The sequence below is a fragment of the Diabrotica virgifera genome, chromosome 7, assembly GCF_917563875.1.
Source record: "Diabrotica virgifera virgifera chromosome 7, PGI_DIABVI_V3a".
In the NCBI taxonomy this organism is placed as follows: domain Eukaryota; kingdom Metazoa; phylum Arthropoda; class Insecta; order Coleoptera; family Chrysomelidae; genus Diabrotica; species Diabrotica virgifera.
This window is the reverse complement of record NC_065449.1, coordinates 16,649,407-16,676,151: the sequence shown is the minus strand read 5'-3', so window position 1 is coordinate 16,676,151 and position 26,745 is coordinate 16,649,407. Positions and strand designations below refer to the sequence as shown.

General features: G+C 32.6%; 1 protein-coding gene and 1 long non-coding RNA gene across 2 annotated transcripts; one reads left to right on the top strand and one right to left on the bottom strand.

The window, feature by feature from the left end:
* The first annotated feature begins 404 nt into the window (after positions 1-404).
* Positions 405-1,856, top strand: LOC126887916 (uncharacterized). The gene is made up of 3 exons (XM_050655846.1): positions 405-883; positions 957-1,165; positions 1,223-1,856. Exons 1-3 carry the CDS (start codon positions 613-615, stop codon positions 1,820-1,822), a joined length of 1,080 nt encoding a protein of 359 aa, XP_050511803.1. The 5' UTR covers positions 405-612; the 3' UTR covers positions 1,823-1,856.
* Positions 1,827-5,358, bottom strand: LOC126887917 (uncharacterized). The gene is made up of 2 exons (XR_007699284.1): positions 4,700-5,358; positions 1,827-4,538 (listed from the first exon to the last, which is right to left on the bottom strand). It is a non-coding gene; the product is annotated as an uncharacterized LOC126887917 (long non-coding RNA).
* Between the last annotated feature and the right edge of the window lie 21,387 nt (positions 5,359-26,745).

Genomic DNA, 26,745 nt, shown 5'->3' with positions numbered 1-26,745 from the left:
GAAAGCGTCTTCTACAGAAACAACAACCTTTTTTTGTATTATACAAGAACTTTACACTTTTTTTCTGGTTCCACAAAGTGTTGTTAAGTTCTGAATAACCATGTTTTTCAACTAACTCTAAAACCGTTAAGCGATACTAGATGGTCAAGTCGAATAGATGCATTGAAACCTTTAAGATTTCAATTTTGTGAAATATATGATGCCGTATTCGAAATAATAGAAGAAGTCAACAAAGATACAGAAACTAAAGTCAAAGCACGAGGATTAGCAAAAAATATTAAAAATTATAAATTTATATGCGGTAAAGTTCTTGAGCATATTTTATTTCATATAAATTTGTCAGATTGTGTAAAAAGGTTGTCAGAAACAATAAAAAAAAATTAAAAGTTACAGACAATAGAGAGATTTTGCACCTCTTAAAATAACCGCTGATTTTGGCTCCGCTATGGTTAACTTTATTAAGCATAACGATTACGGCAACGTTAAAAAGAAGAGTTTTTGCAGCCTGTCAAATAGGTTTTTCGTGTCATGTTATTTAAACATAACCTCACTTCACAACGTTATTTTAATTTTTGAATATCAAAATAGAAATTTTAGTACAATCAGGGTACAATGGAAGATGCATTAGATAACGTTATCAGGAGGGGTCGAGGGCGAAATGGTATTGACCACAATTTAGTAAGGGGAATAATTTTAAATGATATATTTGTAAATCCAGTAGTAAATCCCATTCAAGATCCAGTTTTACAGTTTGATTTAGACAATATGGAAGACAAATATGTAAAGCTCAACTTCAGGTTTCAAAGAGAAGATCTTATAAGATTGGCAGTGGCATTGGGAATTCCTGAACAAATAAAGACAAGGTCTAGACATTCATCTGGAGGTATGTACCTATGCAAGTTTGTTGCTTACTCATCTGTATTCTATATTAAGTAAGATTTTTATACTATTTATAGGACTCGAAGGACTATGTATTTTACTAAGAAGATTAGCATATCCAAGTAGGCTTTGCGATTTGGAACAACTTTTCCGAAGGTCCGCTACATCAATATCTGAAATTAGTAATTATGTTAATAACCATATTTACAGGAATCATGGTTATCTGTTAAGAGATTTGGGAAACTTGCCATGGTTAAACAGGGAAAAACTAAGTGCCTATTCTAATGTAAGTAAACTTAATTTGTATTCTAGTAAAATATTTCAGCTTTTTATATATTTGTAGTCAATTGCAGCAAAGGGAGCTGCAGTACAAAATTGTTGGGGATTTATTGATGGCACAGCTAGGCCAATATGTAGGCCAACAGAGTTACAAGAAGAATACTATTCTGGACACAAACGAGTCCATTGCTTAAAATATCAGTCTCTTATTTGTCCTGATGGAATTATTGTAAGTCTTCTGGGGGCATATTCAGGGCGTAGGCATGATGCATTTATTTTTGGACAAAGTGGGTTGTACACTCAGTTGGAACGAAAATGTACATTTCCAGATTGTATATATGTCATTTATGGAGATCAAGCATATGGAATCCGAGAGCTACTCTTGTGCCCTTACCCTGGCCGAGGAATCACTGAGCAACAACAGAACTTTAATTTAAGTATGAGTGTAACTCGACAAGCAGTTGAATGGGGATTCCAGAAAATTATTTCTCAGTTTGCATTTTTAGATTTCAAGAAAAATCAAAAACTATTATTGCAGGAAGTTGAGTTAATGTTTAAAACAGCTGTTCTTTTATGTAACTGTCATACAATTTTATATGGAAGTGAAACAGCACAATTTTTTAATATTGAACCAGTATCATTAGAGGAGTATTTAAACCTATAATATGTTAGTTTTAATAAATGTTTATTTACATGGACTTGTGTATTATTTATTTTATCTATTTAACACTAACAAAAACAAAGTAAAGTCTTAGGAACTAGAACTTTTGATTAACAAAAAAAAACATTGTATCATAAAATGGTATTTAAATTAAGGGGTTACATAGGTCTTGCGGGTAAAAAAAGTGACTTTTTAAAAAAATTACATCTCAAAAACTAAAAATTATTTTTATTTATAATTGTAACGTGTAATAGTATAGTACTTAAGGTACTCTCAAAAAAAATTTTCATCCAAAAATGTACATTTTTGTAGAGTTGACTGCAATTTTTCGACAACAGCCCGTTTTTTGCGGTGGGCAGCATAACTAAGTCCAGTCTCATCTGAAATCAAAAATTTTCTTGCAGTTTATACCTCTGACTAGTGAATGAACAAAGGAATTTTTATTAGGTGAAGTCGTTTTTGTTTTATGAAAAAAAAAACTTGTTTAAAAATGGTCATTTTTGAAAAAATGAGAAATATTGGGGTCGAAAATGTGTTTAAACTTATGTAAAATCTTGTAATTTCATTTCTTTTTAAATTCCTTCGTTCAATCACTAGCCAGAGGTATAAACTGCTTACAAGAAACTTTTTGATTTCAGATGAGACTGGACTTAGTTATGCTGCCCACCGCAAAAAAAGGGCTGTTGTCGAAAAATTGCAGTCAACTCTACAAAAATGAATATTTTGGCTGAAATTTTTTTTGAGAGTACCTTAAGTACTGTACTTTTACATGTTCCAATTATAAATAAATGCAATTTTTAGTTTTCAAGATGTAATTTTTTTAAAAAGTCACTTTTTTTAACCACCAGACCTAGGTAACACCTTAATAGGAATACTTAACTATCAGGCACTGATAATTATGGAAGAGGGACAAATGCCAGATGAGTGGAGATGCAGTACCTTAGTACCAGTATACAAAAATAAAGGAGACATCCAGCAATGTACAAATTACAGGGCCATTAAACTACTTAGCCATACTATGAAAATATGGGAGAGTGAGTGATAAAAGAATATGGGAAGAAACTGAAATATCTGAAAATCAGTTTGAACTTATGCAAGGAAAAATCAAAAACATACTCTCTCTTTGAATAATGTCATGTCAGAGAGTATGGGAACAACAGAAAATGCATGGGTATGGAATGGAAGCGTTATAATACCCATACATAAGACAGGAAATAAAGAACAATTTTGAAACTATAGAGGCATATCGCTTATTAGCACAGCATATAAAATTCTATCAATTATCTTGCTAAAGAGACTCACTCTGTGTTCGGAAGATATTCTAGGCGACTACCAATGTGGCTTTCGTTCTGGAAGGTCAACGATAGATCAAATATTTACAATCAGACAAATATTATAAAAAAAAACTGGGAATTCACTCAAGATGTACACCAAATTTTCGTAGATTTCCAGCAAGCATATAATTCCATAAAAAGAAGCAAACTATGGCTACCAATGTTAGAAATGGGAATATCAAGAAAATTAGTGAAATATCGAAACAAATGCTCACATGGTATTTATTGATCTTGAGAAAGTATATGATAGGGTTCCCCGAGAGGTTCTGTGGTGGGCACTTAATAAGAAAGGAGTTCCTGGTGAGTATGTAAAGATTGTAAGAGAGATATGTATGATGGAGTAACGACTAGTGTTAGGATAGGTGTAGGAGAGACTGATAAATTCAGTCTGATTTTAAATATCTAGGGTCAGTACTACAAAGTAATGGGGAATTATAGGAAGATGCGGTTAGTAGAGTTCGGGCAGGATGGATGAAATGGAAGGAAGCAAGTAGCATGTTGTGTGATAGATGTTTCCGATGAAACTTAAAGTAAAATTCTATAAAACTGCAATAAGACCGGCTATGATGTACGGGACTGAATGTTGGGCAATTAAAAAGAAGGAAGAACAACGAATGCATGTAGCTGAAATGAGGATGCTTAGATGGATGAGTGGAGTGACAAGAAAAGATATAATTAAAAATAGGTATATAAGAGGAAGTGTGGGTGTGGCACCAATTGATGCCAAAATGAGAGAGCATAGTTTAAGATGGTTAGGGCACGTTCAGCGTCGACCATCCAATACAGAGAATCACTGAACTGCAGATCCTGGGAAGAAGATGAAGACCAAAAAAGATGTGGTTGTAGATGGTTAGACAAGATATGCTGGTAAATGGAATTAATATTGATATGTCTAATGACAGAATCTTATGGAGAAAGGTAATTAGAGAAGCCTACCCCATATAGGGATAAAGGCAAAGATAATGATGATGATGATGACTTAACTATCAGGCACTATGTGGGGTTTCATATGTAAGATAATATATATTTGAAATAGCTAAGAAAATGACATTAATTTATCATTTTAGTTATAAGGACTGTCAAGAGATCATTTTGTTTTTTGATGCTATCAAGTAAACATTTTTTTTCTTCAATTTCTAACATTTGTTTTTCCTTGTCTAAAGTTAATTTATTTTTTTCTTTCTCAATGTCCAACTCCAACTTTGTTTCCTGTATAACAAGTCTTCTTTCTTCCAGGGCACATTTCCTTTCTTCCAGTGCAATTCTTCTTTCTTCCAATTTATTCTCTATTTCTTTAAGCACTTTTTGTTGTTGATCATATTTTTCGAGATAATTGATCCCTTGTCTTTGAACATGTATTTTTCTTTTCTTCGTTTTTTTAGGTCCTACAACAAAATACTATAAAAAATATTTACAAACAATGGTATATGTTAAAAAAAATTGGATTTTCATTGAATAGAGGTGACAGAAATTAACTTTTCTTTCATTAAAATATTTTCTGTAACTTTAAAAACAACACTATTATCAAATGTTTATACAAACTTACCTAAAACTTTTGAATGTTCTTGTGTTTGAGTACTATTGATGTCAACAGGTTGTTGATTGGGTTCTTCTGGAGTAAAATCTGTCAGTAAAATATGTCATTATTTACATTTAGCAGGTACTTTACTACTGTTAACATCCATATTAAATTTAAAAATATAAAAAGGTATCAACAGAGGCTGTATAAAATAAAAATTATCCACTAGATGAACATAAACAAGACATCAAAACTAACTTAAAATGTTGGGTTAGGTAGGGATATGGTAAAAAGCAAGAATGCCATATTGTATATATATTTTATGAAGGACTAAAAATTAAAAAATAGTAGGTTCATTTATTACATTTAAATATTGCGATTTCTACTTATTTCTTTTTGCTTTTGTAAATTTAAGCATATACTTGAACAGTTTTTGATATTTTAATTTATAGGACATCAAAATTAGAATCTATGTAAATGTAATTTTACTGATTTTTTTACATTCTGGCAACAAAGCAATTTAACCATTACTATAACGATAACGATAAGCACTACGTTAAACCTCCGTAAATTACGGAATCCCTTATGTTTAATAACAATAACGGATCATATATTCGCTACTGCGCAGACGTAGTATAACGATAACCATAACGGAATTGCAAAATAAGAGGTGCAAAATGTCTCTAATCTGGCTATGACCAAACGAAAAGTACTGCTAATGAAATTGCAGAAAATCTTGATATAAGCTCCGAATTTCCAGCGGAAAATGAAATTCGAGCAAGGAGAAAAAAGCGTCAATTTGATTACGAAAAATCTATGGATGAGCTTTTAACAGAAGAAGATAAATTTAAAATAAATTTTTTCATCTATCTTTTAGACATTGCCATTTAGTTCTTTGATTGGTCGATTTTCGCTTCAGAAATTCATAAATAAATAAACTTTTAATGATATTTTTAAATTGACGGAAATAAATGATAAAACACTAAAAAAATGTTGTATGAACCTTCATTCAATACTTTTAATAGAAAAAGAATAGAATATACAGGCAAATGATCTTCTAGAAGAATTGCGTGATATATCCCAAATGATAACATACTCCATGAAGTCTTTAGAAGTTTTGAACTATTTCTATCTACCAAAATGTAGTTGTATCGCTAAGAATTTTATTAACACTCCCTGTCTCGGTAGCTAGTGGGGAAAGTTTTACAAAATTAAAAATTATTAAAAAATCTTACGAAGCTCCATAAGACAAACAAAACTAAAAAAATTAGAAAAACAAAATCAATGGGAAAGTCCCAAAAATTAGCACTCATTTCAATAGCGTCCTTACTAGCTGCTACTTTACACTACACCAATCTGATTGACGAATTTGTCAAAATTAAAATCAGAAGGGTAAAACTGTAATTTTTGTAAATGTTATTTAATGTTAATACGTATTTCATTTAATTTAAATTATGTTTTGTTTTTAACCTTCGGATGACCAAGCGGGGGAAATTGTGACCCCAGCGTATGTTTTTCTTTAATACATTCAAAAGTATTTTCAATTTTTAACTCATTATTTTTTTATTTGACTTTAATATCATTCTAGATATCCTCATATTTTGAAATAAAAAAAATTCCCTATATTTTACGAATAAAAAATATATTCTGAAGTTGATGTTTAGTAAAATACCGTCTATTATATGTAATTCCAAGTAGTTTTACACTAATGACGTCGACTTTGGAAAGTAACAAGGCACTTACTCAACATATACACTATACATGACACTAATACTCATGTTGTAACTGGCTGAATGACATAAAGTCCATGCCATAAAAATAAAAAAAGAATAAAAATTAAAAAAAATTTACCTGGGGTTATTTTCCCCCCCTTGGTCATCCGTGTAACAAAAAAAGGTTGGTCATCGGAAGGTTAAAATAAAAGTGTGTTCATTTTGTGCAGTTGCATTTAATAAAAATAAAAGTTAAAATTTAATTATATTTAAGGGGCGGAATTTTGAAGACTTGCATCATATTGAAAAGATGTACCGCACGGCTCTGAATATGGATTAATTTTTTTCGAATCCTGTGAAAACTAATAAGTATTTTTGAAAAGTTTAAACGCAGAATGAAAGATTACGTTATTATTAATGGCCGAAAGTCCCTGAAAACTTATATAATGTTTATTTTAATAAGTTACAGGGGTGAATAACTAAGAGAAAATGTAGTGTGATTTTACATTTCAAATATCTCATTCAAAAGAAACTTTTTATTTATTCTAAGGGACTTTCGACCCTCGATAATAATTTAGTCTTTCATTCTGCGTTTAAATTTTTTAAAAACATTTATTAGTTTCTTCAGGATTCGAAAAAAATGGACATCATTTCAGTGGTGATATTTTCCAAGTCGAAGATTCGATATCTTTCTCATACAACGCACTGAGTCAAATATAATCGAATATGATGACAAGGCAGTGACAGTTTTAAATATTTTAAATATTTGACATGGCATCGGGAAAATTTTGAGTTGTTGGTTAAATATTATTCATAATGTATTTGATAAATAATTGATTTAAGACGTGAACTTAATAAAAAGTTATTTATTGTTTGTTATTTATGGAAGATCCAAGCAGAGAATACGTCAGGATTATATTCTGTCATCCAAGTATTTTGTTGTTAAAGATGTTCAAAATAATGTTGTAAGCGTTCCATATAATAGTAACAATATATTATTAAAAAATCACTTTAACACTTTTCCTCTTTTCTCGATTGAGTATTAGTTTTTGTTGTACATATAAATTATTACAATCACTGGATACATAGTTAGTGAAAAAATTATCACATTTATGAACTGAATTAATAATTTGCAATTACACAAATAACAGTTATCCAAAAACATTCAAAAGCTATCTCCTTAAAGTTAATGGTGACATTGTCAAGTAGAATGATATTCTATTAATGTTTTTACATATTGATAAAAGTGTGAATTTTACTACATATAATTTGCCGTGTAAAGATAGAAAAAGTGGGGATAGCCGTAAAATATTTGCGAATTATGTACCGATGACCTTAAGCATGTTTTGAAAAACTTAAAATTTTATTTCGTTTTATGAGGTTTTATAATAAGCAAAGCTTTTTATCAAGAATGACATTTTTCGCTAAAATTGAAAATAAAAAAGTTTTTCCTCTTGGGCACCCCATCCGTGGGCACAGTGTATAATAAGGGTAAATTTAAAATTTTTATGTTTTTGAAGTTATACTTCTTTAGGCGCGATTGAGAGTAAAATTTCATAATACTGCGCGCATGCGCACACAGACAGTATGACGTTTAGTTGCTATCTTTCAAGTTATGTTAAATATATCAGTGCAAGAAAAGGTGTGAAAAGAATATATTAGTGTTTTTAGTAAATATATTTATTATAATTTTTGTCTCTTTGGATTTGTCTTCCTCAGGAGTAAGATGAATATTATTAAAACATTTTATTGTATATTTATTATACTTCACCTTACCTGTTTGTTACCGTGAATTGTCATTAGGTACGTCCGAACCGATACAGACACAGTCCTCATAACGTATTTGGTATAGCATTCGGACAGAGATCGAGAGGTCTTGAGTTCGAATCCGGAACAATCCTACACTTTTTTTTATTTTTTTGAAAGCGGTAAGCACAAAATTAGTTTGGTGTTTAAAAAAAGTTGAAACAAACTGTTTAAAGTATATTTATTTTTAAGAAATCATATAATAGAAGTATAACTTCTTACGTGCATACAAAGTACACACACATTCTTTTTTTTTTAACTGTTGTACATTCGCTTGATACTTTTAGTATTGGATTTGTAGTTACAAAGTTTATGAGTCAACTAAGAAAGAATCAACTGGCATCTTTTAAATCCGGCTAACTATTCGTTTTTCATTAAAGGGACCAGACCCAACCCTTTTAGAGGATCGTTAGTATGTGCTACGCTGTTTAAGCATTATTTACTCTGTTGTTTGATACACGCATCAATATTCTTTAATGTACATTCGAGATCCCAATATATTTTCCTTCACTTAAACTATTTTGACAGACGTACCCTCGCTCGTTCACAAACCCCGATCAAAAGCTGGAAATAACGGACCATTGATTACACTGAACTGAATACAAATGTTTTCGGAATGAGAGAATGGACGGTTCTCTCATTGGACATTCGCGTCTTTCAAACGGGTGTTAACAAAAACTTAAAAGTGCACTCTAAAATACAAACCGTAATGTATATAAATGATACGGAGAGAGGCTTTCAAATATTTACTTTGGCGTTTGATTTTAGCGAAAAAGAAGAGAGAAATAAAACGATTTTTAGGTTGAAATGCTGATAAATGCTTGATAGCTTGATAGTTATATTTTTTGGAAATTAACCAATTAAAAATATATTTAGAAATGTGGTTTTGACGTTTCTAACTAAGTATTTTTATTTAGTTTTTATTGCCTAAACACACACTCACACCACTTTCAAACCTCCCCCTTATAATTAAAAACCTCTGGGTAATTCTCTCGAACTACAAACTTTTCTGTGAGTGCCCTCTTGTAATAATACTTTTCAATTACCATCAGAACTTATAAAATGTCAAATAGTCACGATTCCATGGCATTTCTCATTTTATGGTCTAAATGGCTGGTGACGTTAATTTAAGTTTTTTTAGTGAAATATCCACACGTTATAAGTTTAAATTATTATTTTTTTTTTCATTTCATTTAAACAGCGAAAAAAATGATTTTTTTGTTAAAGTGTTTTTTGGCACGCCTTTTTTGGTCCGTCTACTCCAAATAAGAAAAGGTTAGTATCCTGACATGTGATTTTCTTTGTCTACTTTTAACGTTGACGTTTAATTTAGTAGGTCATTTAGTAGTTAGTGAGTAGTTCATTTATTCACAATAAAACGATAGAAATTCTTATAATTACCTAATTAGATAAAAAAACTATATTGAATTACAAAATCTAATTCATTTTATGAACACAGTTGTAATCATTGTTACGCAATTTTTTAATATTACGAGTAGGTTATGTGTTACTTCTATTAAACCAAAAAGCTTTTCCTGTGTTTAAAGGATTGTGGCTCAAAGTTTTTTATCAAATTTTATGAAGTCTAAGCAGAATTCAATTTTTGAATAATTATTTATATCGATTTTATTAAGTCTTATTTATGATGATGAGGATGATGTACTTTAGAAAAAAAAAATACATACCACTAAAGAACATTGATTTTTTGCAGAATTAGGAAGCTTCTTTTATGAGAATTTGCGTGGTATAACTAGATCTTCTTCTTGTGGTGCTTTCTCCTTTAGTGGAGGTTAGCGACAACACTGGCAAATCTGTCTCTGTCTAATGCGGCTCTAAACAAAGATGTTGAATCAAGGCCGGTCCAGTCTCTGATATTTCTAAGCCATGAAATCTGGCGCCTACCGGGACCTCGTTTTCCTTCAATCTTACCCTGGATGATCAGTTGCGTGAGGCGGTACTTTTCGTTTCTCATTATGTACCCCAGGTAGCTAACTTTTCTCACTTTAATGATTTTAGCAGTTCTCTATCTGTACCTATTCTCCTCAGAACATCTTCGTTGGTGGTATGGGTTGTCCAAGGTATTTTCAAGATTCTTCTGTAAAGTCAGAGTTCAAAGGCTTCTAACTTGTTCATCAGTATTGTGTTGAGTGTCCAGACCTCCGTTCCATACAATAGTATTGACCACACATAGCAATGCAGAAAACGACATCTAAGGCTGATACTAATGCTACTGTTACAAAATAAGCTTTTCATTTTGATAAACCCCTGTCGGGCTATCTCTATTCTCGCCCTTACTTCTTGTTTATAATCAAGTTGATTGTTGAACCAGCAACCAAGATATTTGTATTGGCTTACGTATTCAAGCTGTTGGTGTTTCACATATATTGAAAGAGGTAAATTTTTGTTCCTTGATATTTTCATAACTTTGGTTTTCGCAGTATTGATCTTCATCCCCATTTTTTCACAACTCTCAGTAACCATATCCAACAGTATCTGCAGACTATGGTGAGAATCAGTCATTAATACCGTGTCATCTGCATAGCGGATGTTATTTACTCTTTGACCGTTTATCCTGATTATCTAAATCCTAAAAAGTGCGATAAAGCGTTCGCAAATATTACCTCAGAGTAGACGTTAAACAGTATGAGTGATAGCACACAACCCTGTCGTTGTGTAACACCTCGTTGTATTTCAATTGGCCTTGACGTGTTATCATTGGTCTTTATGATTGCTGTCTGATTCTAATAAATAGCCTCTATAATTTTAGAATCTCTTTTGTCGACTCCGATGTCGTTCAATCTATCTATTAAGGTCTTGTGCTTCACCCTATCGAACGCTTTCTCAAAATCTATAAAACAGACAAAAAGGTCTGCTTGCTGATCTTTTCATCTTTGTGCCAGAGTTTGAAGACAGAATATTGCTTCTCGTGTCCCCATACCTATTCTGAAGCCAAATTGTTCTTGGCCGGTGACCTCGTCACATCTTTTATATACTCTGTTCTGTATGATTAGCAAGAAAAGCTTCAGAATGTTATTTAATAGACTTATAAGGCGGAAGTCCTGGCATAATTTGGCGTTCTTCTTTTTAGGCAATGGTATGAAGACGGATTCAAGCCATGTTTTAGGGATTGCCCCTGTATTGTAAACATTATTAAATAGTCCAAGAAGGAGGTCTAAGTTTTCCTCGTTAATTATCTTCAATAGCTCAGCTGGTATTTCATCTTTTCCTAAAGATTTGTTGTTTTTTAGTTGACGTAGAGCATATTCCAGTTCGGACTTCAGTATTGGAGGACCTTCGTCGTTTTCTTTATTTAATGTAGGAGGTTCTCTGATGTCATAGAAGAGTTCCTTTATATAGTCTTCCCACATGTTTATTTGTTCTCCAGGGCTTGAAATCAGTTTGCCTTCTGCGTTGATTAGATTATTTGGTCCTTGTGAGTATGTCGTGCTTGTGAAATCCTTGAGTTTCTTATGAAGATGGAAGTCATCATGTTTTTTATATAAGTTTTCGATCTCTTCACATTGTTCTGTTATCCATGTTTCTTTTGCAATTTTTATTTTTTATTTAATAGTTCTACTTATTGCTTTGTACATTGCATTGTGCTGTTTGCATTTTCTTCTTTCATCCATTAAATCCAATATTTCCTCTGTCATCCATCTTTGCTTCCGTGGTCGTTGATCTGTTATCATTTCGGTTGCTGTTGCAAGGACGTGTCCGATTTCCTCCCAGTTTTGTTCTATATCTTGTGTTCTGTCTTCTTTGTTGGTAATTCTTCTGTTTTCTTTTTGGTTTTTTCATTATTGAGTTGTTCGGATATGCGTCTAATAGTCTTCTTTTGTTGTGGTTTACATATTTTTAATCGCACTTCCATCTGATGGTTATAACTAGATAATTAAATAAAAAAAGTATTGAACAAGAAAAATCTTAGTTGTGTATATGCCATTGTGTACTACATTAAACAAAATCTGTATCTGTATAAAAATCGATCTGTAAAAGTTAACAATTTACTCTACTCCATTTGGTTGTTTTTACCAAAAAACAAACACCATACCACGCTATATAGTTTTGCCTCATTTTTAATAAAACCTTGTTTTTTGTTTAAAAACAGTGCGCTAAATGAGTCAATAAAGCTTGGACGTTTTTGTTAACCATGTATTAAAAATATTGGGAATTGAATATTGACGACTTCCGCCTTTTTCAATTAATCTAATAAAAAGTGAGTTGTATAATAATTGTTCTGTTTCATTTGTTTGGTAAAAATCAATCAATATGTTTTACACAAATAAAACGTATTGTCAAATAAAACTTGCTAAAAATAAAAATTTTGTTGTAAATATAAAATGGTATATAATATAAGACCTACTGAATTTAATAAAAAAAAGATTGAATACGTCTAGACTCCCTATTACGGTTGAAAATTTGGTAGTAACGTTTGTTGAGTTTTCATTATTTAGTAACCGATTATTTTATCCTTGGAGGGATGTATAGTTTGTATATATATATATATATATATATATATATATATATATATATATATATATATATATATATGCTTTTTGTGCGAGTTAGTGAGAGAAGATTTTTGTTGTTGAGTCTTTTTTTGTTTTTGAACGCCTTGGTAGCAAAACAGCAACGTTCATTCTTTTTCAATGAAGATTTTTTAGAAAACGTTTGAAGCCTGGCCGGCGATTTGGATTCCCAGTTTTTTAACTGAAATGATAGTTTTTCAATCCTTTGATGGGATGCACTGGGAATTCTTCTGTTGAGGTTTCCGTTTGTGTGCTGGAAATTTGAGGCACGATAAGAATTTTTGGGAAAACCGTCAAATATTAATTTAATGTATTAATGGCCAGGCTGAGAGTTGTTTAATGGACCCTTTTGCATGTTAAAGGTAAGCTGAAGTCATTTTTGATCAGTTTATTGGTTTTGAGTTTTAAGAGGTTAGTTCAGTAATTTTTATTGTTTTTGTCTTTTGCTAGGGTGTTCCGGCAGTACAATTATATGTACGTATCATATAAATCCTGGGGCTATCAATAATAGGAGTACATTTAGCAGATTTACATTTGACGTTTAACCATTTTACATTTTGACAAATTTAAAGAAGATTGCAGTTGCAGTTATTTGTTATTGAAGGAAAAAGACGGTAACAGATTTTATTTTTTATGGGAGAAAAACAAGAAGGAACAAGGTACAATTTAGGTTGGGTTAAGGTTAAATGGGTCTAAAAAGGGAACTAAAATAACAAGTTTTTATATTTATGTGAAGGAAACAGCTGGTTCTGGTTTATTTTTTTAAATTAATTACCTACTTTTGTTCTTATAAACTGCTGAAATCAAAACTAATATTTTTATGTAAAAATGGGACTTAAATTTTTGTTGACATTATAAAATATCTCTATATTTATCTAGTGTTTTATTTGAACTGTCATGTCTCATGCTCTAAATCAAACCAACTAATTAAAAAAATAATTCTAACTGAAAAATAGCTGTGGTATCCCTGCATGGTTTTTAAAAATGGTATCGAGGAAAGAAAAGCGTAAACAAGAAAAGGAACAGAACAATGAGAAAAAAGAAGATGAAACATTATAAAGCAAAAAAATAATTTTACTTTATATTTACTTGGTTTAATGCTCGAAGTGTATTATGTTAATAACTTAATTTTTAATTCTTGTTAAAGTTTGTTGATCCTAAAATTTAAAAAGGTTGAAGGAAGTGACTGTAACTGGCAATTGATTGGAAACCTACGTCGCATGGCGGCGGACAAAATCGCTAGTTGTAAAATAGAAAGCAATATAAAATATTTCACCTTTAAGTAAAGCTATTCGTTATTAAAATCGGTCAATTAAAAACTATTCATTAATATTATTAATAATTCGTACTACTGATTTTACCGAGCTCCTTTGTAAAGACAGGCATTTTTGAACTGCAAACGAGAGACGGTCTCTCTTGTGTTGACCTCTATAGGCAACAGACGTGCGAATAACTCTCTCGTAGCGAAATGAACAGACGCGACACTCTCTCTGCTTTCTCCTCATGGAAGGATAAGTTTGCTAGTGTGCAAAGGATTAGGTGTGCTAATAAACCGCTCTGGGATGCCGCTTCCTATATACTATCATGTGCTAAAATACCACGAATCGCTCTGATTCCGTCTCTCGTAATAAACAAACTTTTTTATCATTGTACAATGGATCAAAACCCAAACAGTGACGCGTACATAATGTGTACCCGCGAAAGAAAAAGACATCCTAGTTTTATTTGGACAAGTACCGTTTGTGAAACCTGCATATAGGGTGAGACAGACAAACGGCCTATTAGAAATATATCGAGAACTAAAGATAACAGAATTATGAAAATTGGAATGAAGGGGGTTTTGAAAAGTGATCTATTTAATGAAAATATTTTCATTAATTTGCCACTTCCGGTTATACCAGAAGTTGCTTAAAACTTTGTTTTTATAAATAGGACACCCTGTATATTTTTACATTTTTGGATTCTCCTCGATGTCTTCTTTCTTAAAATATGAGGTTTTGTAATGTTATACAGTATACTAGACCCGAGATAACAAAGGTGTTTACTATCTGGTATTCTTGTAATTTAGTCAGTTAAATAGTGTCGAATATGTCAACCACCATTATTTTTGTCTTAGCTTTATTGATTTTTAGACCAACTTTATTGCTTTCGTACTCAACTCTTCGCAGGAGATCAAATATTTCTTGCTCATTTGCTGCTATACGTGTAGTGTCATCAGCAAATCTTAAATTGGAGATTTTCCTATACGCTACTGTTACTCCACCGGCCCATCCTTATAAAACCATCTCATCCTCATGACATGTTCACCATAAATGTTAAATAAGTCAGGTGACAACACGCATCCTTGTCTAACACCTCTCTCGGTCTTGAATTGGTTTGAGAACTTATGATCTAGTCGTACTGTCGCTATACATTTTGGACTGGTACAGATTTTTAATAAGTGTCACTAGGTGCATTGCTGCGTCCATTTCTATTAAAATTGACTACAGATTTATCCAGCTTACACAATCAAATGCCTTTTGGTAGTCAACGAAGCATATAATCATAGGTACTTGAAATTCTCTAGACTTTTCAATGAGTTGTCTCAGGTTCAGTATTTGTTCCCTTGTACCTTTACCCTTTACAAACCCCGCTTGTTCCTGAGGTATTTCGTAATGTAGATAGGTTTTTAGTCTGTTTTTGATGACGTGTAACAAGATTTTACTAGCATGTGTTATTAGTGACAGTGTGCGGTAGTTTTCACATCTGGTAGTGATTCCGTTTTTGTGTCGCGGGATATAAATTGAGGTACACCAATCAGATGGCCATTTTCCTGAATTTCAAACAGCGACACAGATAGAATGGATGATATGTAATCCTTTGTAGTATTTCACATGGTATTGAATCAATGCCTGGGAATTTATTTCTGTTTAGTGATTTAATTGCATCTTTGACTTCAGCGAGTAGGACACTAGGTTCTCTAGGGTAGACGAGGGCCACTGATTTTCTGCTGATACCTCGTTATTTTTATATAGCTCGCCACAGTAGTTTCGCCATGTTTTCAATATTTCGTCAGTATCGGTCTTTAGATTACCTTCCTTATCTATTACAGACGACGTTTGAGGTTTAAGTTCTCTGGTAAGGAGTTTGATCTTCTGGAATAAATCCCTCGGTTCATTTCGACAGCCATGTTCCTCTATCTCTCTCTGCATATTTGAGAGATGTAATCAGCTTTGTCTTTGCGGCACTGTTTTCTGATTTCTTTCGATAACGCTCTGTATTCATCGTTTTTGTAGTTCGTATCTAGTTTTATGTTCTTTTCTGCGTTGAATGGCAGTCCACGTATTATCGGATATCCATGGCTTACGGCCAGTGGAAACCGCTGCCTCACAGTATTTTGCAGCCTCGATTACCTTATCTTTGAGATATATCCTAGTGCTCTCAGGGTCACTATCTACTTGGTCTAAAGAAAGAGCTTCTTCTAGGTTTTGTTGGAAGTCACTGATTTTTGATGGATTTAGAGACATGACTTTTCTCTGGGGTCTTCTTTTGGTGACTTTAAAACGAAGTCGAACGTTCAGTACCAGGAGTTGATGACCGCTTCCACAGTCTGCGCCAGGATATGTTTTACAGTTGATGGACGACGACTTCCATCTTGATCTTATTAGGATGTAGTCTATTTGATTCCTTGTTCGTCCATCTGGGCTGCGCCATGTGTATAATCTCCGTGGATGATGTTGATATAACGTGTTTGTAATTGTAACATGTTGTTCTACACAAAACTCCACTAGACGGTCGTCATTCTCATTTCTCTGTCCCAGTCCATTTTTGTCCAGCACTCCTTCAATATTTTCATTAGATGACCCCACTTTGGCGTTAAAATCTCCTAAAATTATGATGAGTTCACGACCGTTAGACGACCATAGAACCTGATGATGTCTTCTTCTTTTGCAGCTGTTGTAGGAGGGTATACCTGGATAAGGTGTAGGGTATTGGTTGATATTCTCATTTTAAGGGATATTATTATTACTCCCTCGTGTCAAAGTAAACAGTCGCGACACTTTCTCTGCTTTCTCCTCTTGACGTCAACAGGCGTGCTAACAAATCTCTCTGGGATACCGCTTCCCGTATACTAGCACGTGCTAAACTACCACGAATTGCTCTGATTCTGTCTCTGGTAATAAACAAACCATACTTTGTAATACTGTCCACACACTTTGAAATTATTTTAATGAATATGTATATGTACATGCCTTAATATTGTCCACTAGTGTGTAATAAAAAGCAATATAAAATCCATATTTTACCATTAAATGAAACAGATGGAAGTTAATAAAAAACGAAAATGCTGCAAGTAAACAATTTCAGAGCCACATCCCAGTGGATTGCGTCACATCGTGCTCACATCTAAAATAGTATAATAGATGGCTAATTCCGAAAGATAAAACCTAAATTTTTTTATCGTCTACGCTATTACCAGTATTCTTGCTTTATTGTGATTAAAATTTATAGTTACGTGCTCTACGGACTGGCAAATGAAATATTCTCAGCATGTCCGAAATCAATAAATATTGTTTTGTGGCAACGGCCGTCCTGCCAGCTGCAAATAAAATGGATTCATTTCAAAGATAGTCTATTAATACTAATTTGTTTAGAATTTTTTTCCAACGGCAATTAAAGTTTGTTAATAGACTCGGCCGTGTATGGTACAATGAATGATTCATTTTATAATTACTAGTGAGAAAGGAAGGAGATTTATTGACATATTTATTTGATATTAACGCGATCCTTTACTGAGATTGTATTTGATAGACCATTGTGTTTTTTATGAATCGAATAGCCTACACATTTATTTTTTGTTTTTGACTAGGATTATTTTCATCATAAATAATGGTCAACTGAAACCTCTTTTTTATCTCAAACCTATTTTAAAACAAAATTCCTGGTGTTCCTTTGGCTGGTGAGATCATTAAGATTATTTTTGTAAATCTGGTTCATTATTTTTATTACTTTGTTATCGATTTTTTAAATATTATTATCAGATTTTTAATGGAAATTTAATTTTTTTCAAAATTCCTTTACGATAGTTTTAAATGTATATATATGCCCAAAAAATTACTAAGCTAGGACAAATATTCATCGGACAAATAATCCCGGACAAAACATCTCCACAAATTATCCCGGGCCAAAAAATCTCCTGACAAATAATCCCCGGACAAATAATCCCCGGACAAAAAAATCCCCACAAAATATCCCTGGACAAATAATCCCCGGACAAATAATCCCCGGACAAAAAAATCCCCACAAAAAATTCCGGACAAAAAATCCCCAAAAAATATTTGCTGCTGAATAGTTCTCTAAAAGTTTTCCCGTGAATGCAATCGACTCAAACGTTTTTCAGCCTCAGTGCATGAGATTTATAGCAATCGCCGTGAGACCGCACGAAATTAGTGATTAGCTGTTAATATTAAGCATAAGCCTAAATTGTAATTTCGATTATCAAATTTTGAATTCCAATTCCATGTCGAAAACTTCAAATTTTACATGACAAAAGAGTGTGAGTTTTTTCAGTAATCGTGGAAGATATGCGGAATGAGCTAAGTCAGTGAGAATCATGTTGTAATATCGCTTAAATCTTTTGCTTACTCTGCTTTGAATTCTCTTTTGCTTACTCTGCAAAACATTGCCTCTTGGTGATGCTAACTGCTGGTCCTGAAAACGATCATCTTGATTGTAAGGCAAAAAACCTGTTCCTTTTTGTAAAGGACACCGCACACACCTTATGGAAAATATGTCACTCAAATGCAATAAAATTTACACGAATAGATTCCTCTCTAAATTACGATCATTTCATATCATTGAGACAAGTTTGAATTTTTTATAATAACGGAGTAAATTGATATAAATAAATCTAAAGTTAAATCATTGTGTAGGGAGTTAGAGAGAGACATACATAACTTACTTAAGTTAAGACCTACATAAGTTAGAGAGAGAGAAAAGAAAATTTGCAAAGTCTTTTGCGAATGAGTTCATTAATCTTAAGGTCTTATCTTAATTTTTGTGAGAATATTTTGCCCAAAAAAATTTGTGGGAATTATTTGTCCGGGATTCTTTGTGGGGATCTTTTGTCCGGGGATTATTTGTCTGAGGATTTTTTGTCCAGGGATAATTTGTGGGGATTTTTTGTCCGGGATTATTTGTCCGAATTTTTCCCAAAATTACAGTGTGGAGACTACGAGCAGACAGAAGAAGTGGAGGTAGACGACCTACACGACGGACAGATGACGTCAAAAGGGTTGCTAGGAATTGGTTGCAGGAACTTCAAGACCGACAAAACTTCAAGAAATTAGGGGAGGCCTATGTTCTACTTTGGATGCAGAGGGCTGGATGATGATGATATACATGCTAGTTGAAAAAATCTTATGAAATCTTATAAAAGACGACGTTTCTAGGTTTTTGAAAGTTCTAAATGTTATATGAGGGATCCTCTTCCTCCTCAGTCGTTTCCTCATTGCTTAGTGTAGTGATTCCCTATAATACGAGCAACTATCTCTTTCCATCGGCTTCTGTCCTGAGCTTCCCTCATGGATTCAGAGAATGTATTTCCACTGGCTTTCTGTACTTGATCCGTCCATCGAGTAGGTGAGCGACGTCTACTTCTGCGCCCTTCAACGTTTCCCGAAATTATAAGTCTCTCAAGATTATCATCACTTCTTTTTGCAATATGGCCGAAAATTTTTAAGGCGGTGGAGAGGCAAATAGAGAAAAGTCGAGTCTGAATATTAAGCTCTTGGAGGATTGAGTGATTTGTTCTGTGTTCCGTCCATGAGATTCGAAGCATTCTTCTCCAGCACCACATTTCAAAGGCGTGAATCCTTTTTCTCAATCCTGAGATCCCTTTTCGTCAATCCTGAGGGATAGCTGATGATAAATCCTTAAAGACGGGCCTCATAAAGTTCTTCGCTGCTAGCCTTTTGGGGTAGTTCTGTAGTCGTCTGTCGTATTTTTGGGAGTAACTGGCAATTTCTTCTTTGACAGTCTTCATTTGAATAACGCGATTAATTTATTCATTGGGCATGTACCATGGTACATTTTTGTGATAATGCAGAAGGTCTTCGACTGGAATCTCTCCAGGATATCGATATTGGATCTCGACGCAGAACCTCACAGTTGGATTCCGTAGCTCTATACTGGTTTTATTACTGACTTGTATACTAGAACTTTATTGTACAAATTCAGTTGTGATCCTTTTCCTATTAACCAGTACATTTTACTGAGTTTCAGACATATGTGGTCCTTCCACATTAATCTGCGGTCCAAGTGCATACCTAGGTATTTTGCATCATCCTTTTGTTGTAGTTCTTGGATATTTAATAAGACAGTTGGGCATCTGCCTTTTCAATTAGAAAACGTTATATGTACTGACTTGCTTTAATTTACATTAATTCGCCATGTTTGTAACCAAATCTTTATTTTATCGAGATTGTTCTGGAGCAGTTGCGAGCCGATGTACGGGTTTGAGTGAGCCGCAAAGATTGCTGTCTCGTCTGTATATGTGGCTGTGGTGATGTTTTGACTTGAGAACAGGCCCAAGGACTCTACCTTGGTGTACTCCAGTTTTAATGATTGGATATAAGTTAGTGAATTGATCCATTACTTTTATAAGGAAATGGTGGTCGGAAAGATAGTACAAATAAAATGGATTCATTTCAAAGAGAGTCTATTAATACTAATTTGTTTAAAAAAAATTTCCATTGGCAATTAAAGTTTGTTAATAGACTCGACCGTGTATGGTACAATGAATGATTCATTTTATAATTACTGGTGAGAAAGGAATAAGATTTATTGACATATTTATTTGATATTAACGCGATCCCTTACTGAGATTGTATTTGATAGACCATTGTGTTTTTCTATGAATCAAATATCCTACACATTTTTTTTGGCTAGGATTATGGCTATGATAAATAATGGTCAACTGAAACTACTTTTTTTTTATCTCAAACCTATTTTAAAAACTGATATACTTTTTGGGCTGGTGAGATCATTGCGATTATTTTTTTAAATCTGATTATTTTTATCATCTTGTTACCGATTTTTTTTTTTAATTTTCATCAGACATCTAAGGAAAATTTCTACTAAATTTCTTTACAGTATTTCTAAATTCATATATTTATATATCGGCTACTATCATTTCAGCTACAATCCTCTCTGTTCATGCAGATTGTTAGGTTCTTATCTCATAAAACTGCATTAAGGGGACGGTATGGTTTGAAATCAATATTTCAAGCACATTTTTGTGTTTTTCTTTTTGAAACTATGATACAATTATTTTAGTTTTGAATTAAATAAGCATATTAGCTACAATTCACAGAATATTTAAAAAAAAAATTCAAGAAAAAATATTGAAAAATAAGCCAACAGTGGCAAAATTTTACAGACACCTCAAAAAAAATGGGTTTTGCGGTGGACATCAAAACTCGTCACTCGATTACTTGAAACAAAAAATTCAAAAAAATTTTATTAGCTTATGAGTTTCTCAAGATAACATTGTCGAGTTTTTTATTTTTAACGATTTTTGAGTTCTTGGTATAACTCGAAAGTAAAAAAAAACGAAATTATTTGAAAAAAAAAGGGTGAAAATCAATATATTTATTATTTCTAAACAAAAAATAAGCATAACAAATATAGCTTACCTCATGAAATACCTAAAGAAAATCTTTGCAAAATTTCAGATCGATCGGTAGAGTAGTTTTTGAGTTACGATGTCCACCGCCTTTGAAATATCAGTTTTGAGAAAAACTCGTTTAAAGATTTGACAGATTCATTTTCATATTCTTATTTGTTTGTCAAGTCGTAAAGTGATTAACATTGAATATGTTTTTTGAATCGCGGAGTAATCTACAAAAGAGGAGGTAAACAGTTGTTGAACGTTTCTCACTACGCTCAAGCGTGCTGGCGCGAAACCACGCCAAAGCGAGTCGAAGGTAGGAATATTCAACACGCTGTATATCTGGTAATTTTACTCCGATCAATATGAAATTTTCAGAGAGTGTTAATATTTCATTATCTTTCATAGGCAATCACCATCCTATTAGGTACGTTTTACCCTATTGGAATCTTCAGAGAGGCTTGTGGTCTGCTCTTGATCGTTCGTTTGTTGCTATGTTCGTTTGCCTGGCAAATTTTAGAAGGCGCGGATTGGGATTGTCACTATAATCTAGGTTCCAACGATAGAAGTTTTGGATTTTTGGGTCTTAGACTTCTCTTTGTGTTTAATAGATGTCGCCACAGAGTCTAACAGCAAATTATTTCTTATAATTTTGCTCACTAAAACAGTTGGTTTTAGTTTTGATTCAAAACAGACACAGGCCTTTCTAAAGATACCAATAGGTTGAAACGTACGTAAAAGGATGGTGGTTGCCTCTGAAACAGAATGAAATACTAACTGTCTTTCATTTTTTCTCTTAGTCTTACTCATATTTTGGGTACAAGAAATCAAAATTCGATGGAATCTTACCTAGATAATGGGTTGTGAAATGAAATTTTAGATTCCCCTTCTTCTTCACGTGCCATATCGGAATTACCCAACGTTAGCGATCACCATTGCGAAGGCTTGTGGACTTAACTTTCTGAAGGAGATAGCATTTTAACCATTATTTGTCTTAGTTCTAGATTCCCTCTATTCTACAATATTTATCGTTCTTTTGCCTTTCGAATTTTAGAAGGCACGGATTTAGGTTGTCATTAGAATTCTGATTTCAACGATAAAAGTTTTAGATTTTCAGGTCTTAGACTTCTTGTTGTGTCAAAAATATAGTTTAAAATAATAAAGTTACACATAAATCGATCCTGTAGAAAAACAGAACAAAACAAAACAACAAGCAGGCAGTTGATTTAAAATAATAATTATTCAAAGTGTTTAAATGGTTAACGTAAAGAAAAACAAAAAATCAGCAACTAAACATCGTCTAGGTTAAATAACAAACATAATTAAAACAAAGACTTTTTAAATAAGTGACATCATTCGCGTAGTGTAAAATTACGTAATTAAAAAGCATCTTGCAAAGGCAAGAATTCGCCTTCCTTCTCAACGTCATACAACTAGAATTTGTAAAGCAACCCAAGGACTGACAGAAGGAAAGTTTTAGTTGGAATTGCCCTTATTAGCGTAGGTTTTCTGTTTTCAAATTTTATCTTAATCAACTAAGAAAATTTGACCTACATTTACGCTGCTTACCTCAGATAACGTCGTTGTGAAAGATGATATTTAGCTGCAGTTAATGAAAACGGCTGCAAAATGCGAAAGGTCTGTAATTTTGCATTGTGCTTACAAGAAAATGGCATAATTTTCTTTAAGAGCAGTGATGCAGTTGGCTTCACTTAAAAGTATGAAAATGTTGTTAGTTTTTTTTTTATTTAACGAAGTTTTAGTCTTTTTGTAGTCTTTAATTAAGTACTAACTTAAGAAACAACAAATAATTTGAAAGGGAATATTATTCTGAGAATAATTGTAACAATCCTGGTGTTGTCTGTGTTGAAGAAAGAATCATAATAAAATCAGATATTTTTATAGTTATTTCAGAACTTTTATAGTCCATTGAAATGTTACATTTGTTAGGCCGTAGCTTGCATTTTTGTTAGAGGAGCCAATTTAAAAATTAATAATAAAAAAATTAATATAAAAAAATACTTATAGACTAAATACAATAAGGGGGTCCATGGACTCGTTGACCTTCCCCCTGTATCCGCGCCTGGTAGAGGTACATTTTCACGGTACAAGGTTCCCTAATAACTAAAGCTCGGATTTATAGGCAACAAAAATTGAAGAAAAGGGCGCCTATATAGGCAAAGATTTTTATTAAAAAAGGCAGGAATATTAACATTTAGGCAAAATATAGGCAATAAAGGAATATAACTTATTATTTATGGCACAAAGTGAATTAACGTAATATTAACTTAAGGCAGGTATATTTACACATTAGTATAAATAAACTAGTAACTAAATAACTGTTAATTAATAATTAAACATTGTAACCACTTAAAATTTTATCATTAATAGAAACAACTAAATGTTTTTCAATATTTTCGGTCTTAAAACTATGTCTTCGATCACTTAAAATTAATTTGAACATTGAAAACGAACGTTCGACATCGACAGATGTAATTGGAGCATATTTCAGAGCGGATAATAAATCTGGCATAATTTGTAATTCCTCGGAAAATGTCCCATTCAAAACTTTAGCAACATTAGATAAAAACGAAAAACCTTCATTCTTGTCGAAAACATATTTCATTTTTTTAAAAATTAATTGACCGTTACTTCCAGGTGCCGATTTAATTTTCGTCTTTAAATTATCTATTAATTTTACTGACTCACATAAATTTATCTCTTGTATTTCTAATAAGGTAATTGTGGTAACTATTAATTTATTATTGTCATTGATATAAGCGAGTTCCTGTTTCAATTTGGGATTTTTTAATATTTTTTTGCTTCTCGAATGGCTTCGGAAATATCATCATCAAATTCTGACATAACTAATTCTATTTCATTCGAGCCAGGTTCCCCACCTTGTAATTACTGGTTTAGGAGGCAAAGGGACACCGGGAAGTCTTTCTTTATATATTTGCACCCTCAACGGAGCCTTTACAAAAACTTTTTTCATAAAATTTATAAAATTATTTACCAACGGAAACAGATTTCTTATTTCTACCGCAATTCTGTTTACCCCGTGGGCTACACAAGTGCAATGAATTAAATTAGGATAAAAAATCTTTAAATTAACAGCAGCTTTTAACATATATGCCGCAGCATCTGAAAGCATTAAAACTATTTTATTCACTGGTATAGGGTTGAGTAAAAAGAGGTTTGTTAAACTATCTTGTATAAATCGACTTATTGTTAAATTGTTTGTTTTTTCCAATTCTTTAACGGCAAACTAAATAAAGGTTTTCTCGCAAAGTTTTCGTTCAAAATTCCAATCATTAAATTAGCTATATACCTGCCGCATACATCTGTCGTTTCATCCACGATAATATACAAAAAATTGTCCTCTAACTCCCGCTTAATTTTTGAAATACATTCCACATAACATTTTTCCACAGTATGTTTTCTCAATGTACTCTCGTCCGGTAAGGATTTATTAAGATATTTTTCGAAAAAGCATTTAAAACTAGGGTTATTAACTTTATATAGAGGAATGTTGGATGCAATCATCATCTGGCATAAATCAAATTTAAATGCGTCTCCCTCCTTTTTTTTTGAACTGCTTAAACTATCCCGCAGAGATATTTGGGCTAACTTAGAGGAATTTAATTTTTCCAAATTACGTTTATGAAGTGGGGTTCCACAATGCTGGTCAATCAAGTACTTTTTTCTACTTGAAATCTGAGAATTAAAAAAAAATAATTAGAATTCTAAAACCGCTTTAGAATTTAGTTATGTTGTGGGACGAGAAAAAAAGAGAAAAAATAAAACTTACCGATTTGCCGCATGGTTTACAAAATGCTCCATCTCCTTCTAGAGAAAGTTCCGAAAAAGGTGCGATCCATAGCCTTAATTTAGATGTCATCTTTTCACACAAATGTCTAAAACGTTTTAAAACGTGTTCTTTGCTTTTCGGTATACGCAACAAAACTAAACTAGGATATAGCAATTTGTGACTAAACTCTGATACAGTAACCGACTGTACAAATGATAATAAACCAATAAAGCTTAGGGATTTCCAAATAGTTAACCCTCAAGTCTCGATCAGGTACATTTTCCTAGAAATCTGTTATATAAACAAACCATTGATATTTTATTATTGACCCAAAATTTTATTATAGAATGGTTTAGTAATAGAATAATATCATGGGTAGTACCATGAAATTTTAAAAAAGGCACAAATAGGCGGAATTTACGAAAAAAGGCAAAAAGTGCAAAAAACAATTATAATAGGCAAAATAGGCAAAAAAGGGCATTTTGCCTATAATCCGAGCTATGCTAATAACACCAAACATTCCATGTATGTTCCTAGAATGTACACACAGGATATTGAAAACATTCCTGGAATGTCCTCAAAAGCACAGGAATGTCCCCTAAATGTCCCAGGAAAGTCCTCTGTCAGCATTTTTGAACATTCCTTGAATGTCTTGTTGGAACATTCCATGAATGTCTACAAATGTTCTTTGGACATTCACAGTATATTTTTTATACATTCCCTGGATATAGTCGCTGATGTGACATAATACCTCCGATTTGTTTTTTCACGAGTTTTGTAAGAGAGACTAAAAACTTTTTTACAGCCACCTCCTATTTTCATATATTTTTTGACATGTTTTGTAGTAAATTCAACTATCTATTTACTACAAAACAAGTCAAAATTTACATGTGAAAACAGGAGATAACCCTAAAAATGGTTTTTCGTCTCCTACAAAATTCATGAAAAAGCAGATAGGAGGTATTGTCACATCACCGACCATATACCAGAAGTATATGTGGCCATACCAAATAATACATCCTTGATAAATATGTAATAGCTATTTGTATAACAAGGAAGGAAAGTGCTACTTTTCCTCCCGAGAATGAAGTTTACTGCCCGACGCGTAGCGGAGGGCAGTAATCATTCAAGGGAGGAAAAGGCACTTTACTCCCATGTTATACATAATATGGTTTTTCCACCTTCCTCAAATAACAAGTCATTTTTTCATTTTTACTTAATTTATTTATGTAACTAACCAACAAAATTTATTAGAACTAAAACTAACAAGTAGGTATAATATAACTGTCAACTGTCAAATATAAGTCAAATTATTAATGTAAACATTGTTAAATCAGAACAACAATTTACTGTTTTTTACCATTCTGCAAAGTAGAGATTGTTTTTAATCATCATCATCATCTTGGTGATACAGCCCTTAGAGGGCCTCGACCTTCTCAAGCTTTCTACGCCATTCTGTTCTGATTGTTTTTAAATAAACGTTAAAATGTATAGATACTTACGTAATAGAAAATTGATATTGTACAGGGCGTCAATAAGTTATATTTCATGAATGAAATACCATG